General features: G+C 39.6%; 1 protein-coding gene across 2 annotated transcripts in view; it reads left to right on the top strand.

Moving 5' to 3' along the window:
• CLTB (clathrin light chain B) overlaps positions 1-15847 on the top strand; it is a 55764-nt gene that overhangs the window by 25617 nt on the left and 14300 nt on the right. For both annotated transcript variants that reach the window (XM_086931757.1, XM_086931756.1), the window contains exons 3-4: positions 2983-3100; positions 9567-9678. In XM_086931757.1, the coding sequence (XP_086787883.1) occupies positions 2983-3100; positions 9567-9678 (230 nt within the window). The remainder of the gene's footprint in view (positions 1-2982; positions 3101-9566; positions 9679-15847) is intronic.

Raw genomic sequence — 15847 nt, 5'->3', positions numbered from 1 at the left:
TTACTACATATCAATCAGACATTTAACTCGCCAGCCTAACCTAAATCTAAGGAGCCTACAGAATTTTACTTTAGAATTCAGCATTCACAGAGAAGCCATCCAAGGCTTCTTCAGTTGCTGCGCCTCTATGTGTAATGCCTTCCCAGTCCACATGAGACTTGCTGAGGCCTTTATGACCTTTTTATGAGAAAAGAAACCTAAAAACGTGCATATTATACTTTACATAAGCTAGTACCACACATTTTCCCGTCTGCAGAATAGCACGTTTGTCCCTATTCATCTCTACTTTTTCTCTCTCTCCTATTTGTCAATCTTTTTCTCTCCTCTGCCCACTTTTTTGCCTGCCATCTCCCTGAGTGCTCTTCACCTAACCTTTGCTGCTATTCTCGTTTGCTTGTCTCCCACCTTTTCCCACCGCTACAATCCAAGAGCTAACGCAAATGTGTTTAGTTTCTGGGTTCTCTACTCATTCATTGCAAGTTATCCCTGACATAGCCATATTTTGTACAGTGTACTGACATCTTAGATTTGAGTGCGCTTTATAAGACTCTAAAAACGAATATAAGGAGATGGACGAAGCAAGAGAAGATGTATTGGGATGGCCGATGAAGATGAGAAAAGGGAATATGGACGAAGAGTATCAGAAGGGAGAGAGAACAGGCAGTATTAAAACAATAGTTCAAAATGAATATATCTAAAAAAGTAACACGTCTGAAGTAATACTTAAAGATACAAATATTTATAAAACTGAATGATCCTCAATTTTTTGTTCTTATGGGACAACAAAAGACAATATGCTTTCAAAGAGGTCTTCCTGTTTTTCCTAAAAAGTACAACATGGTCCAAATATTCTTCTGAAAAATAGTTCTATGTATTTAAACTATTTGTTTAACGTGTAGTGGAATTTACAACTGCGTTTTTAATTTAGAAGTATTGTCCTTCAGGTCTTTTTAAACGCCTGTTTATTTGGATGGTTAATATATTTGTGTTCCTTTCTTTGTGAAATAAACAATTTAGTTCACTTTTCTCCAAAGCATGAGAACCGAAATGATTTATGTGGTATTCATTTGTTTGTGTCTTTTGAGAGATAATATCCATGTGAAGTGTCACCCAGTGTTATGTCTTATCATGAACTGTGCAGGATAGTGACACATGTATCTTATTGTTATTTAGAACAAATTCATTTTTAATCTCACAAACGTTATTGTTTTAGGTTGTGATGTGCTATAAATTCTGTTTTAACCTTGTTTCTTTGTAAAAATGTGTATGCTTGTATTTTGAATTTAAACTCAGGTTATTTATTTATTTATTTTAGCGTTTTATAGAGCGCGAACTTGACCCGTTAGGGTATCAGAGCGCTTTACAGAGTCACAAAGTAAACAATAGGAAGGATAACACAAGAGGGGATGCTGGGAGAGAGAGGGAAAAGCATTATACAGGATAGTTAATATTACAATTGTCGTGGACGGATTCCGATTTCTTGGTGGGGCGAGGTCCCAGGATGGAGGCAGTAGTCTTTGGGGTGGTAGTGGAACGGGATATATCTCACTCAAAGAATATAGCAGGCCAATTTGAATCAGCCAATAGACCCATTTCCTTCCAGAGTGCGGCCCTCTCTTAATCACCTAACTCTCTTGGTATCACTCTAAAACCCATCCCTACTTATAGCCCGATTTAGATGTTGGTTGACAAGTTACTCCATCATAACGGTGACGGATATCCCATGCGCCAAAATATAAATCCCATTATATCCTATGAAATGTACATCTCGGCGGACAGGTTATCTGTCACCACTGTGACGGACTAACCCGTCCGCCGAGATCTAAATCAGGTCCGGAGTCTTCAAAGCCCCGAGCATGAAGGACTCTGCACATGAAGATAAAGAAAGGAGTTGGCTGGACTCACAAACCAAGAAAAGGTTTTGCAATCAGATTTTATGTCATTCATTTCAAGGTATTGTGGGTTCATGATAAGCGTAGTCAACCTCCAACTCCAGAAAAGCCCACCCTCATAAATCCTTTGTGTGTCTCCCTATTCCCTTTTGTTTAAAATGTCTTGTCATCTTGTGGCGAGACATTGATCCTCCTGCTATGTAGTTTTAAGGAAGGCACACCAAACTCTCATCCACATGGAACTGGTCACCTGCAGTTGAGAGCACTCACTAGCCCACCTGCATCTGGGAACGCCAACCCACATTTGGTGGTCAGCTAGAGGATCGTAACTTGACATCCAGATGGCGCGGCGGGAGCAATGAGGGGAGAAGGCGAGTAAAAGAAGCGGTTTGGGCAGTACAAAAATAAAAAGCCAGATTATTAAGAGCGGGATGGAGAAGCAAATGATGATTGGAGGGAGCAACAAGGAAACTGCAGAGCTTGGGATTTTAGTGTGAACAGCACCCCATATTTGACAATGACGATCAATATCTATATATCTGTGACCTTCTGATATAAGTAAGGCAATTGCTGGCCATCTCGCCATTTGCAACGAGTGTCCGTTTTATAAGCAATGATGAAATAGTGGGAAAAACGTTGCTAGAGAGCTTCAGGGCAGGAGGACATTGTCTTTGTTGATGTCACAGTGAAGATCCTGTGAACTCCTCAGTAAAAATCTGATGTCACGCTTTAGAGATGTCAAGACAAAGATCTGTAATGAGCCAGGTGAGCTAATTTAGGCTGATAGTCAAAGGCTAAAGAAGGAGTTATGAGGAAGGGAGATGTCTGGGTGCTGAACACTCAGCTTTTTATCATGAAGAAGGTGAGTAGAGGTATATCTGCCCACAATCTCAGAAGCCAGGAGGACGTCTCTTAGAAGCCTTTTGGGTTTGTGACCGACTCCTTTTAATTGTATGTTGAAGGCATCTCACTGAGGGCGGATGTGAGGGAGTGGACACACAAATAAAAAGAAAAAGTGAAAGGGAGTTGAGGTGAATTGAAAAGTAGGCATCGCTCATGGGGATTCACATTCTTGCTTTATACCTTGTAGGATTCAAACGGACATGGTGATGGATATTCAGCAATAGCCCGGGCTGACCGGTTGACCCAGGAGCCAGAAAGTATCCGCGTATGGAGAGAAGAGCAGAAGCAACGCCTGGAAGAACTTGGTGAGGACCGACAACTGATGGGCACTCAACTTGGGATAGATAGAGATGTTTAGTGGTTGCCTGGGAGACTAAGCTGGAGAAGGACTGTGCCTCAAGTACTGTGTTCAAAGGGCAGCAGTGTAACTTGAAGGTGCACAGGTTGTGGTATGGTGTGCTGTCATTGTGGACTATCACACAGTTTTCAGGACTGTTGACTGAGAAGTGAATGAGTTTACATTGCCCTCAGAAGGTCTTTCAAATATCAAAATGGTGACGGCATATCAGAAGGCTTTGTGGACCTTCGGAGGACAGGACCTTGGTTGCAGGGGTCACCGAGAAAAGGTGAGAGGAAATACTGGATCTTAAGGGGGTCATCCTGGGACAAGTAATGGGAACATCTCCACAACAAGGTGTAATAATCCAAATCCAGTTAAGTTTTAAGAGATTTATTTCAGCAGCACAACATGTAATCCAAACATGGCAACAGCAGCAAAGAACTGACAGGTAGTATGGAATGATACATGAGCAAAGCTCTGTTGGAACACAGAACCGATACAGAAACATAACATGTCGCATGCACTTAAAGAAACACAATATGAATGTAAATAATAAGTATAAATACATATGTAGAATGTAACATCTCCCTTATTCACAAAAGAACCAAAAGAAACAAAAAAATAAAAATAAACAAAATCTTGCAGAGAAACAGGCCTCCTTCTGACTCATGCATCGTTTTTCATTCTAGAAGCAACAGAGTCACATGCTGGTTCATGACCAGACTTCTTATGCTGAATAGGATCTTCACAAGCCTGCGTAACATTTTGTATGGGACATTTGCTACTTTTCTCGAATTCCAAACCTTACCATCCTTTGTAATCACAGAATTATTAAAAACCTTTTAAATCTGAATGGGTCTGCCATACTTACTCACACCTTTACTAACCATGAATGGTTTTAAAATCCTGACCCAATCACCCACTTTTAAATTATGTTCCCTTGTCTTCCTTTTATTATTATACCATAAAGCTAACTTGTCCTGCTTGCAATTAACTTTGTTTGAAACATCTTAAATATTTATCTCATTTTCTACCCTCCTTTAAGTAATTTAAAAGTTCTAATCTCCATGCTGTTATAGGGAGTTATGCGATACGTCCAAAGCTTTTCCCTAATGACATTTAACCAATTACATTTTTCTTTGATGGCAACACATATAAAGGATTTAAGAACTCGATAGAAGTGCTCAACCTGTCCGTTTTCATGAGGTTCATAAAGGCATGAGCGAAATCTTTTGATATTGCAACGTTTCAAAAATGACTGCATCTCTGAAGAAAGCAATTGCCCACCATTATCAGACACTAAAGTAGATGGACAACCTTCTCTTGCAAATACTTCTTTGAAAAAGGTAATAACAGCACCATTGGTAGCCTTGGCCACAAATTTCACTTCTGGCCATTTTGAATGATAATCGATGATCACCAAAGCAAAACGGGAAGTTTCCGGTAACAAATGAAATAGGCCTGAAATATCGAAAGCAATCTTATTCCACGGACAATCAGGCCATTTCATAGTTCTAAGAGGTGGGGTATGTAATTTCAACATCTTGTCACTAATACAGCATTCATTGAACTCCCTAACCATCCGGTCAATGAATCTATCCATAACTGGCCACCAAAAGTATAATCTTATCAACCGCTTCATGGCAGAGATTCCCGGATGAGTTTTTTATGCCAACTTTAATATCAAATCCTGAACACCAGTGGGTGGAATACATTTACCATCTTTAAAAAGAAACTCATCATCACACAATAACTCTTCTGCGACCTTGTGAAATGGGAGTAAATCATGTCTAATGTTGGTTTTGCTGGGCCATCCTTCTAGGAGATATTTTTTTAACAAAGTGAACTTATCATCATCAGCTTGACACTCCATCCAAAACTGTTCAGTAATGTCCTGATACTGAGAAGAAACTACATCAGACCTACTTAAAACAAAATCAACTTCCTTGAGCTCATTCACATTACCACTACTGCTACCACATGGAGGACGTGAAAGACAGTCCGCAGTAACATTTTTTTTTCCAGTTATATATTCTACTGAGAAACTATATTCCTGTAACTTAGATCCCAAACGTGCAATTCTTGCCGTAGAATTCGAACCTCCGTCTACTGATAAAATATATAACAGAGGTTTGTGATCTTTTCTAAGGACAATTTGCTTCCCCAAATGTAAATTCTGTAATTCTCAATAGCCCACACACAGGCAAGAAGTTCTCGTTCAATAACAGTATACTTGCGCTCCGTCTCATTCAACGTCCTAGATGAAAATGCCACGTTCCACTCAATATTACCATCGACTTCAGATAAGACACAACCAAGACCATATAAACTAGCATCAGTGGTGATAATACATTTTTTTCCCATCCTGAAAGGCTTTAAAGTAGGTGACCTGACAATATCATTTTTAATATCAGCAAACGCCCTTTCTTGTTCATCCTTCCATTCAAATGCATTACACTGCCTCAACAATTTCCTTAACGGTTCCATTTTAGTTGCAAAATGTTCAACAAACTTACTGTAATTCTCGCACATACCCGAGTATGACAGTAATTGTTCCTTATTACTCTGGGCTGGAGGATTGAGAATAGCATCCACATTAGACTTCTTGGGAACTAACCCTTCCCCAGAGAGTGTATGCCCCAAATATTCCACCGTTTTCCTGAATAGTTTGCATTTGTGTGCCTTGAGAGTGAGACCAACATTTTCTAGTCTTCTGCAAACCTCATCTAAATGTTACACATGTTCTACCTCATTTTTAGAAAATACCAATATGTCGTCTTGAAAACATTTGACAAACAAATCGAGATCTATAAAAATTTGGAACATGACCCGTTGAAAAACTGAGGCAGCGGATGCCAGGCCAAACGGCATCCTTTTGTACTGAAATACACCCATGGGTCTAATAAAGGCTGTGTACTTTTTTGATTCCTCCGTAAGTTCAATTTGATGGTACGCTGACCTAAGATCCAAAGTGGTGAGGGTCTGCGCACCATCAAATAAAGAAATAAGCTCATTAATGTTGGGGAGAGGATGACAATCAATGATGTTGGAATTAACCTCATAAGTGCTGCGCCCAGTCCAACGGCTGACGGCACCATTACCTCGGGAGTGCTGCCGTCGGCCGTTGGACGTTCCAATTGCACCTGCGCAATGAAACTTTCAGCACTGGAGCTGGACGTTCCATAGCTGCTAAGGTGTTAAGAGCCCTCAAATCAATGCATACTCTCAACTTTTGATCGGGTTTGCGTACTAGGACTATGGGCGAAACCCATTCCGATGATTCAATGGGTTCAATGATTTTGTCTTTTAATAGGTCATTTAACATCTCTTTTAACTCGCCCCTGATATTAAGAGGAACACCTCTTAATTTTTGTTTCACAGGAATAGCACCCTCCTTAAGGACTATTTTATGAGCAAAATTTTTTAACTTACCTAGCTGGTCACAAAACACTCTGCTAAATAATAAGCCATGTCATTTTTTCCATCTATGATGGGGCTAATAATATTTACCGTATCCTGTTCACTGCACAGAGATACAGGATCTTTTGCTCATGGATTTAAGGTAATACCTAATTCCCATTGGTCATGCCAACCGAGAACATCAACACCTTTTATGGCAATATATAATTTAACTTGAGCCAATCTGCCTCTAAACATTAAAGGTACTTTCAGATAACCTTCAATGTCAATCTTGTTACCATTAAAATTCTCAGAGAAGATGTCAGAATGTTGTAAATTGGAAACATCACACACTTCTTGTAATTTTTCATTAAAATATTGTCTGGAATTATTGTCCATGGCGATCCTGAATCGACCATGAGTTCAATTTCAACTGTAAAAATTTGAAAAACACATTTGGGTGACTTCCTGCTACATAACATCACACAGCCCCTTTGAACAATAGAGACTACATAACCTCTATCAAGCTCTCCTGATTAACCTCTTCAACATTGTTAATAGAAGAAACCTTTGCAGGAACAATATTATTGTTGGAAAAACGTGATTGTCCAACACGCTAAAATTAGAGCTCTGCTTAACTACGACATCCATCCATTTCTCAGACATTTCAGTGGATTTGGCAATAGCAATAGTTTCTTCTAATTTGGGATCACCCATACACCACAATTTCTCTTGGATTTTTTTGTTTTTGACATGAACAATAATCTGATAACGAATCATTTCGTCAGACATTGCTCCAAAATAACAGTGCAAACATAAGGCTCTTAAAGAAGTGAGAAAGTCATCAAAAGATTCATCCTGTTTCTGTGCTCTAGTATAAAATTTGAATCGATTGAGCTCAATATTTGCCACAGTTTTAAATCTTTTTTCTAGTCTATTAAGTGCTTCCAAATAAACATTAATCAATTCACCACTGCCAAAAGGTAGAATAGATTGAGGTAAAGTTCTGAAAATCTCTTGCCCTTCAAAACCAATGCAGTTAAGTAAGATGCTTTTTTTTATTTCAGCACCCATACATTCCCCATCAATAGCTCTCATGTAATTAAAGAATTCCTCCTTCCATCTTGACCACGGCAGGGGAGGATCACCCTTGACCTGCAAAAATTTTGCTGGGGGATCAAACTGCATTATAACACACAAATACCAACACAAACCAACGTAAATTGTAAAACAAAGAGAAATAAAAATTGGTAATATTTGTAAATAAACAGAATAATAATGGTTGTAAGGTATTCAGTCTAAGAGAAGTGGTGAAAAACAAGGTGTAAGATAAGCAGCACAAATATTGATGGCACAACTGCCAATAATTGTAGCTTTTCCTCACTGTTCATTGTCTCTCCTCACATTGATCCGAAGTAATTGCAACTGATGAGAAGCATGAAGTAAAAATAAGTAGACGCTGTAATAATAACACGCTATAAAATAATCACGGCGTGGAAACTAGTCTGGAAATTGTTAAAGGCAACAAAATGATCTAGACACAGTAAGCGCCGTCAGCTCCGGTGAATTGTTTGTTGCCTAGTAACGAAGGGTGACACGTGTGGACAACAACGTCAACGCGGTCAGATGAAGTCCTGTTCCTTAGCAACACCAAGGACGCGCGTACGTCAATGCGGCCGTGCCGGGAATGAAGTTCGTTTCCTTAGCAACCCAAAGAGACACGCGTACGTCAATGCGTCAGTGCCGTGAATGCCGTAAGCTCCCAACCAGCTCCAGAGGCTAGCGTGAGCCGAACTGAAGACACGTAGGAAGCAGTAGGGTTTAAAAGATGCAGGGATGCACAGAAAGTCCCAAAGCGTAGAAAAAAAGTATCACAGTCAGAAAAAATTTGCGTAGCACCGCAACAATTGAACACAGTACCTTGTAATAAACGAATTCTCCGTTTTTTAATAGAAACAAATGAAACCAGTAGATGTCTCTCATATGAAGTAATAATTGAAGAAAATGGGTCCAAACTCTGCTCCTGTGCTGTAAATGGCTGGAGTAGATTGTCCTCGTCGCCAAATTTTGTAATAATCCAGTTAAGTTTTAAGAGATTTATTTCAGCAGCACAGCATGTAATCCAAACATGGCAAAAGCAGCAAAGAACTGACAGGTAGTATGGAATGATACATGAGCAAAGCTCGGTTGGAACACAGAACCCATACAGAAACATAACATGCCGCATGCACTTAAAGAAACACAATATGAATGTAAATAATAAGTAGAAATACATATGTAGAATGTAACACAAGGGTTACTGAGACTTTAAAGGGGAAGCAGCAGAGGTCACCTGAAATCACATGGTGGTAGCCTCTGAGCATCAACAAGATGGCTGGAGAAAGGTTTATCCCCAATGCTCTCTCCCCATTCGTAGTTGTTAGAGAGCAACACATGAACAGGAAGGAGGTAACTGTATGTGAGAAAGTTATCTCTTTGTGAGGACAAAGTTCACTAGATACAAAAAAGGATTTTGCTTGACCAGTGAGAGTTGAAGAAAGCTACGGTCAGTAGTGGGCAGTGGGCATGATTACCATAAATGACAGGAAGAGTCCCCGTCGGGCATTGGTCTATAGCTCTTATTCCAAATACTGTTTTCAGCCTCTTAATAGATTTTCCTTGACTTTGATAATTGTAATAACCACTAATCCAGATGGTAATAAGTATTAAGTATATGTTTATTCCAAGCAGGTACAAGGATCGGGTAATCATTCAACCAGGTCCAACAGCTAACTGACTGTATACTATTCTAGAATACATAACCACAGTGAAGCATCATGGAACACTTACATAATGATGTAGCACAGAATCCTTAAGGTAACCAAGGAGACGATGATGCATGTATGCCACAATCATTTATTTGGGAATCCAGAAATGTCTCCTTATTTTTCGTTTTTCAGGTTGATATAAGCTGGACTTGTTTGCGGTTGCAGCCAAAACTCCATAATGATGGTGTTCATTTTACTTTTATTTGAACTTCTCTTTAATTTTAGATGCTTCCTCGAAGTTAGCTGAGCAAGAGTGGCGGGAGAAGGCCAAAAAGGATTTGGACGAGTGGTATGTGCGCCAGAATGAGCAGATGGAAAAAACGAAGGTCAGCAACAGGTGAGTCAGCAAGCAAGGGACACAATGGTGGGATTTGAAGTAAAGCTGTAGGAAGTGGGTCCTCGCTGATGTAACAGGGCAGATATATCAAAAAGAGCTGGAATCTCCCACCACTAATAGGAGCATGTATTAAATATAAGGTTATCTTATTACCCAGCTCTGTTGTGCTTATTTGAGTGATTTCCTGAAGGTTGAAAACTTGTTGCAGTGCCTGCCAGGATTTTATTATGCGAGGTAAATGAAACATGCAGACCTTAGTGAACAGTTCAAGCTGCTGAATAGGATAACATAACTTTGGCTTAAGAGTCCTTCTGTTCCGATTAAACTTGGAAGAAAAGGAGTTCTTTGCCACGGCTCAGTTTGAGAAATATGTAATGACCGGGAAACTTTGATCCAACAATGTATACTAACATGCAACAGAATTAAGTCCCCAGGGAGGTGGAGGAAGAGAGTTATATCCTTTTTTATTGCAAGTGTAGCTGCCTTGTCAACTTATACCCAGTGCTTTAAATGGAAAAAAATAAGTGCCTACCCACCAAATTGAGACGTGGACTAGGGGGTGGGGTTTGGGGCGGGTCTACTGGCAATGCTAAAGGGCCTGGCCAGAGGCACACATTTAATTTGACTGAGATTCAATTGATGTGCAGATATGCAGAATGATACTGAGATGAAAAACATACATTCACCTGAGCCACTCCTTGCAAATTTGCTTCTAATCCAGCCTGAGAACAATTTGATTACGCTTCACAAAATAGGTCACCAATCTTCACAGCCGCTAAGTCTACTCACAAAACCCAGCAAAAAGGAAGGAAAGCAGATGACATCAGAGTAGTTGTCCTATAACAGGGACGCCCCATAGGCTGCAGTGTCTCTGCCTTCTCAGAAGAGTGGGTGCCAAAAATAATACTGTTGGACTACAGCACTGGGTTTTCACCATCTCCGTGCAAGTCATAGGGGAATTTTGGGGACAAAAGAGAAGCACCAGCTTGGTTAAAATATCAAGGAAGCTTCTTGTACTGAAAAAGTTCACAAAAACGAAGTAAAGAATTTAGGCCAATAAAATACTAGTTTTGAAAAGCCAATGGACTTTGGTATAAAATTCTAGGTTCTTTCCTAGATCAGGTGGCCTTGTGAGTTCAAGAGCTTTAAGGTGCAGACTGCCAACTCATGGTCTTAGAGAACTTAGGATATTCCGTGGTCAGAGAAAAACAATTCACAAAGTGCTCTGTAGTATGGTTCGATCATTATTGAGGTAAAGTGGTTAGTTTCTCTTTAACTAGAGCATTAGTCCTTACGATCAATTACCTACCAAATAATGAAACATTTGCTTTAGGCAACACATTTGATACACAAATGAAGCAAACCTATTTGCTGGTTCACTCACACAGAATTATTGCTGTACTTCTGAACACAACCTATTTTCCCACAAAGCAAACTTCACTCTCTATGAGAAAGTTTTCATTTCTGCTCCGAGTATTTATTACTGAAAAGAAAAATATTGCTTCTGGTTGTAATTCCCCCTGCACCCTTACCTTTCACATCCAACAGGCATGACATAGGACAATGTTTCAAATGTGCCACGACTCTCCGGGGGCTTGAATTTTGGAAATTTCTCATCATAAACTCTTTGTGGTTGATACGAACCTGACGTGCAGGTGAGCAGGAAATCCTGTTCAGAGTCACAGTGTAGTTAGCAGAAGGGGTGACAGAAATCTGCATTCTAGACTGGGGGCCGCTCGCACATCAGTGCTGTCAATGACGTGTCTCCCTCAGAGTTTAAGAACTATTTAGCCTATACAAACAAAAAAAAAGCGAGACACAGCTGACGAGTCGGTCGTTTTCCTGAAGCACTCTGATCGAGTGCTAATCTCCCCTCCTGTAGCATCACAGAATAGGGCAGCATTTGTTTGAAGTTGGATAAAGGGAGTCTGCCCACATTACTAAGCCTTGATTCTCACCGGCTACAGCGTCACTGTCTGTCACCACCTTCCTCCTTTATCGGACTCCAAACAAATGCTACCCTATTCTGCTATGGCAGCACTCGATCAGAGTGCTTCAGGAAAACGACCAACTCGTCAGCTGTGTCGCACTTCTTTTTCGTATATGCTGAATTTCACTGAGCTTGGCTTGATGCCCCATGAGTACTGGTACTCTCTTTTTACAAGAAAAAGTTCCGGTACTCAAGGGCCGAAAATCTAGAAGTGCCGGTACTCTGTACCGGTGAGTACCGGCCCATTTAAAGCACTGCTTATACCCCATCACCACAGTGGGTACCATATGTGATTTCATCCCTCACAAAGTGCTTTAGCTACCTGGCTGCATAATTCACGCCTGCTTTTAGAAGGGCCGGGGATGAGGACACTTGTGATGCTCTTGCGTTTCTGCGGTGAGAACGGCATATCATTTGGTCTTGCTTCACTCTTCTTGTGCGTTGAAGAGGATAGACTGTCTGTGCCATACTATGAATTACTTTTATATGCTTCGAATCTAGTGAAAAGTATATCGGCTAGAAAAACCTTACACCTTCATGGTGGAGAGAATTTATATTTTATTCATAATAATTAACAATTGCTGTTCATATGGTGTTTTGCTTGACAATTCTTCTTTAAATTGTGTTTCCCCATAGTGCTTTGCTGACCATTTCTGTACCTATTGATTATTACCCTACATATTCTGCTTTGCAACTTGGTTTTTATTTCATTGATGAGGTGACCGTTTTGAGATCTCAGCTGTAGCCTGAGGGTCCCACACACATCTCAGTAGTGAATGCATGGACCTCTGAATAGGCGTTTAATGCTCAGAGAGAACAAATTAGGGGTTTGAGCAGAAATATTCAAAGATGCTCAGGGGTGTGGAATTCCTATAACCCGACTCACAGGACACATTGTTTGGGGTCAAGGACAAAACGTTTTTTGTTTCCTTGGGACAAGTAGACTCCACTCCCTGCAGCGCAAACCATTTGGCTGTCAGTTTACAGTACCGCATTATGGATCAGGGAAGGGCATCATTGCCTACAGTTAAGATAATATTTGGGTCCATATGTTAATGCTGTTCGAGCTTGTATTTATGGTTCATTAATACAAATCCTTTCATATTAGTGTGAGCACTCTAAGGAAATGTTGTTAGCTTGGATGGCACTGCTCACAGTCGTTCTAGTGTAAAATGCGTACACATGTTTGCAAAGTTTAACAATATGAGGCTACATACAATGCTCCCAGAAAGCTTTCAAATTAGATGCAAATATATGCAGAAGCTAAAAAGCATGACTGCTGTTCCTTTGATTTAAAAAAAGTGTTCACAAAGAAATGCACTAGGAAAAAAAACTTTTGCTAAACTGCTGGGAATTTGTAGGTAACATTTCTTTGAAGCATCATTTAGTAAAATGTGTTGATGCATTCTAGTATTCTCAAAAATATTCGAAATGTAAAATCAGTGGAACCAGTTTCAACAAGATCATGAGAAACATGAAAATAAACGAGCAGTGGTAAAACCAATTGATTTTGTCAATGTGTGTTTTGTTTGGTATGGTTTTTGTAAAACTTGGAGTGAGCTACCAGGTCCTAACCAATATAATAAACGCTGGCAAAAAGCAGTAATCGTTTTCGGTCTCAAAGTACACATCACCACAGTAGCCTCTGGTACTGAACAAAACTACTTTGTGTTCCGATATGCTCCTTGTGAAAAGATGGATGGTTGGATGAATGAATGTATGGATAGATAACATTTTAATAAAAACAAAAGGTCTTGGTGAAGTCCAGACCTAATTAGGGGCACAATTCCTAAAGAAAGTCACAAAATTGCACCCATGGTATATGTCCTTGGATTCGTGCAGATTTATGGCTTTCATGAACTCACAAGAATTCTGTGAAGTAGTCCAGGAAATCCCACTCTTATATTTGTGAGCTGCTTTTTAGCACTAACAAATATGCAGGTGTAGATTTGCTCATGCGAAAATCTGTTGAGTGCTTACAAGTTTACTTTCCCTTCAAACACCTTTTTCCCCAACCCTGGAAGACGTTTTTCTTCTTGTCGGGAGTAAATTTCGAACCTTTCTCGGAATGGGAAAGATTATAGAAGAGCTGGCAAAAACCCCTAAAACATGCAATTTATCAGGTTTGTACAGACTCAAAAGGGCAATCCAACCCAGGAAGTATTGCTTAGTATGTAGATCTGCAGAAAGGGGGCAACATAAGGAAATTGCTAGAATTCAACCCTTACTATAGTATGAGCCCTGGTATAATCAGAAAGGCTAATATCACAGCTTTTTATATCATGAGATTGCTGCCATAATGTATTACTGCACCACGTGGCACCAAAGGGACTAGTGGATTTCTAAAAGGAAAAGTAGATATATAAAGCAACCTGTCCCATGGCCAAGTAGATCTTTTATTTGATTGCATGCCCCTGAAAGCTACATAATCCTATTTCTGTCAGGATGTCTAGGCGGACCTTAGCAATATGAAATCATATATATATATAAAACTATCCTATATTGAAAAATGTACCTGTTTATACTATACCTCACCACTGACTTTAATGTAGACCTCGTTGTGTATATTAATTAATCCTGCACCCTAAATCTCTCTTAATCCTCACTCTGAATGGTTTATAAAAACCGCTTCATCTATGAAACCCAATATTGCATTTTTAGCTTCAATTAAATCTTTTCACAAGTCTTTGAACACTGGATCGGGCTGGTTGGAGGCAGTGATCCTTATGCTTATCGTGGCATTCCATTGGTTGATATTGTAAAATTAACTAAGTGTCAAAGATTGCACAGTTTAAAAAAGGAGGGATAAATAGACTGTTCCATAGGCATGGAGCATAAGTGTTGGAACATGCACTAAAGCAAAGTTCTTCAAACTGTGAGGTGAGTCCCCTGGCCGTCTATGGCTGTATTCCCTGGGGTGCAAATGCCCCAGTAAGTAATTGTAAATGAAGATGGCCTGGAAGCGCAAATTTGATAACTTAGTTCTTTTTAAGGCTGTCTTCGGGTACAAGCAGCAATGGAAGAGCATATAGAAAAAAGTATGAACTGTGATCCTGAATGCCTTTTTCGGGGTCTAGGATATGACTAAAAATAACTAAATATTCTGTAAATATTTTATCATTTTTTTCACCTTCAGTTAACGGCAAAATAACAAACATCCCTTAAATGATATATGAAGGCAAAATAAATTCATCGGTGGGAAAAGCACTCTCATACGTTTTGAAACATCGGTTGGTTAATGCTATCACTACAGCGCTCTGTGTTTGAGACCACAGAGTAACAGAAACGAATCCTGGTTCGCGCAGTGGGGAATATGGGCTTACGTATTTATAGTGCTCTGTAACCGAAAGCACTGTGAATAGGTATGTCAGTATTTTAATACTGTTTTACACACAGTATAAGATAAGCAGCCACTAAATAACTTGGTGTTTAAATAAAACAACTGTTTTCAAAAGTACATATTTTAGTAATAGGCAATCACACTGTACCTATGCAAGCATTTGTATATGTGTCTATTATAAAGGCACCTTCTGGAACGATGAAAACTTTATTTCGCCTTTCAAAAAGAATACATCTTTTTCATTATGAAACCTGAAGTCACTCATTGCATTTGGTGATTAACCATTTGCATACATTTACATTTCTTTCCGGCACCAGGCACCTTAGTGAAGAGGTTTATTTCTTGTCTAGCTCGGAGTCCTTCCTTCTGCTTCACAGCACCTAGGACCCTCACCTCTCCCCTTTCACCCAGAGGCACCTGAGATGTGGGGCATTTTATTTGGGCCTACCCATCCCACTTAGAGCGACAAGTGTTACAGCAAACAAATGACATTGTTCTGCATTCTGTCCATCAATTGTTCTTTTTTCAAAGTATACTTGGCAAATATGTCCTTTTGTCTAGTGTATGAGGCTGAATTATAGAGCCACATCATTACAAAGAAAATTTAATTGGTTCAAAATTAGTAACTTCAGTCTGTGTTGAGCGTCTTAAAAACCCCCACTGTATGATCTTGGAGTCTAGAGACTTTGCTTTATCAACTTGAGGAGCGAGCTCAGTTTGTCTCACGTTAAAAAAAACTCTTGCTGTAATCCTCAAAATGTCATCTATATATTATACTGAAAAATCAAGGGCTCAGATTCAAACAGGTATTTATACATGCTTTTTCTGTTCATGGAGTC

The sequence above is a fragment of the Lissotriton vulgaris genome, chromosome 7 (assembly GCF_964263255.1).
Source record: "Lissotriton vulgaris chromosome 7, aLisVul1.2, whole genome shotgun sequence".
Lineage (NCBI taxonomy): Eukaryota > Metazoa > Chordata > Amphibia > Caudata > Salamandridae > Lissotriton > Lissotriton vulgaris.
This window is presented reverse-complemented; position numbering and strand designations above follow the sequence as displayed.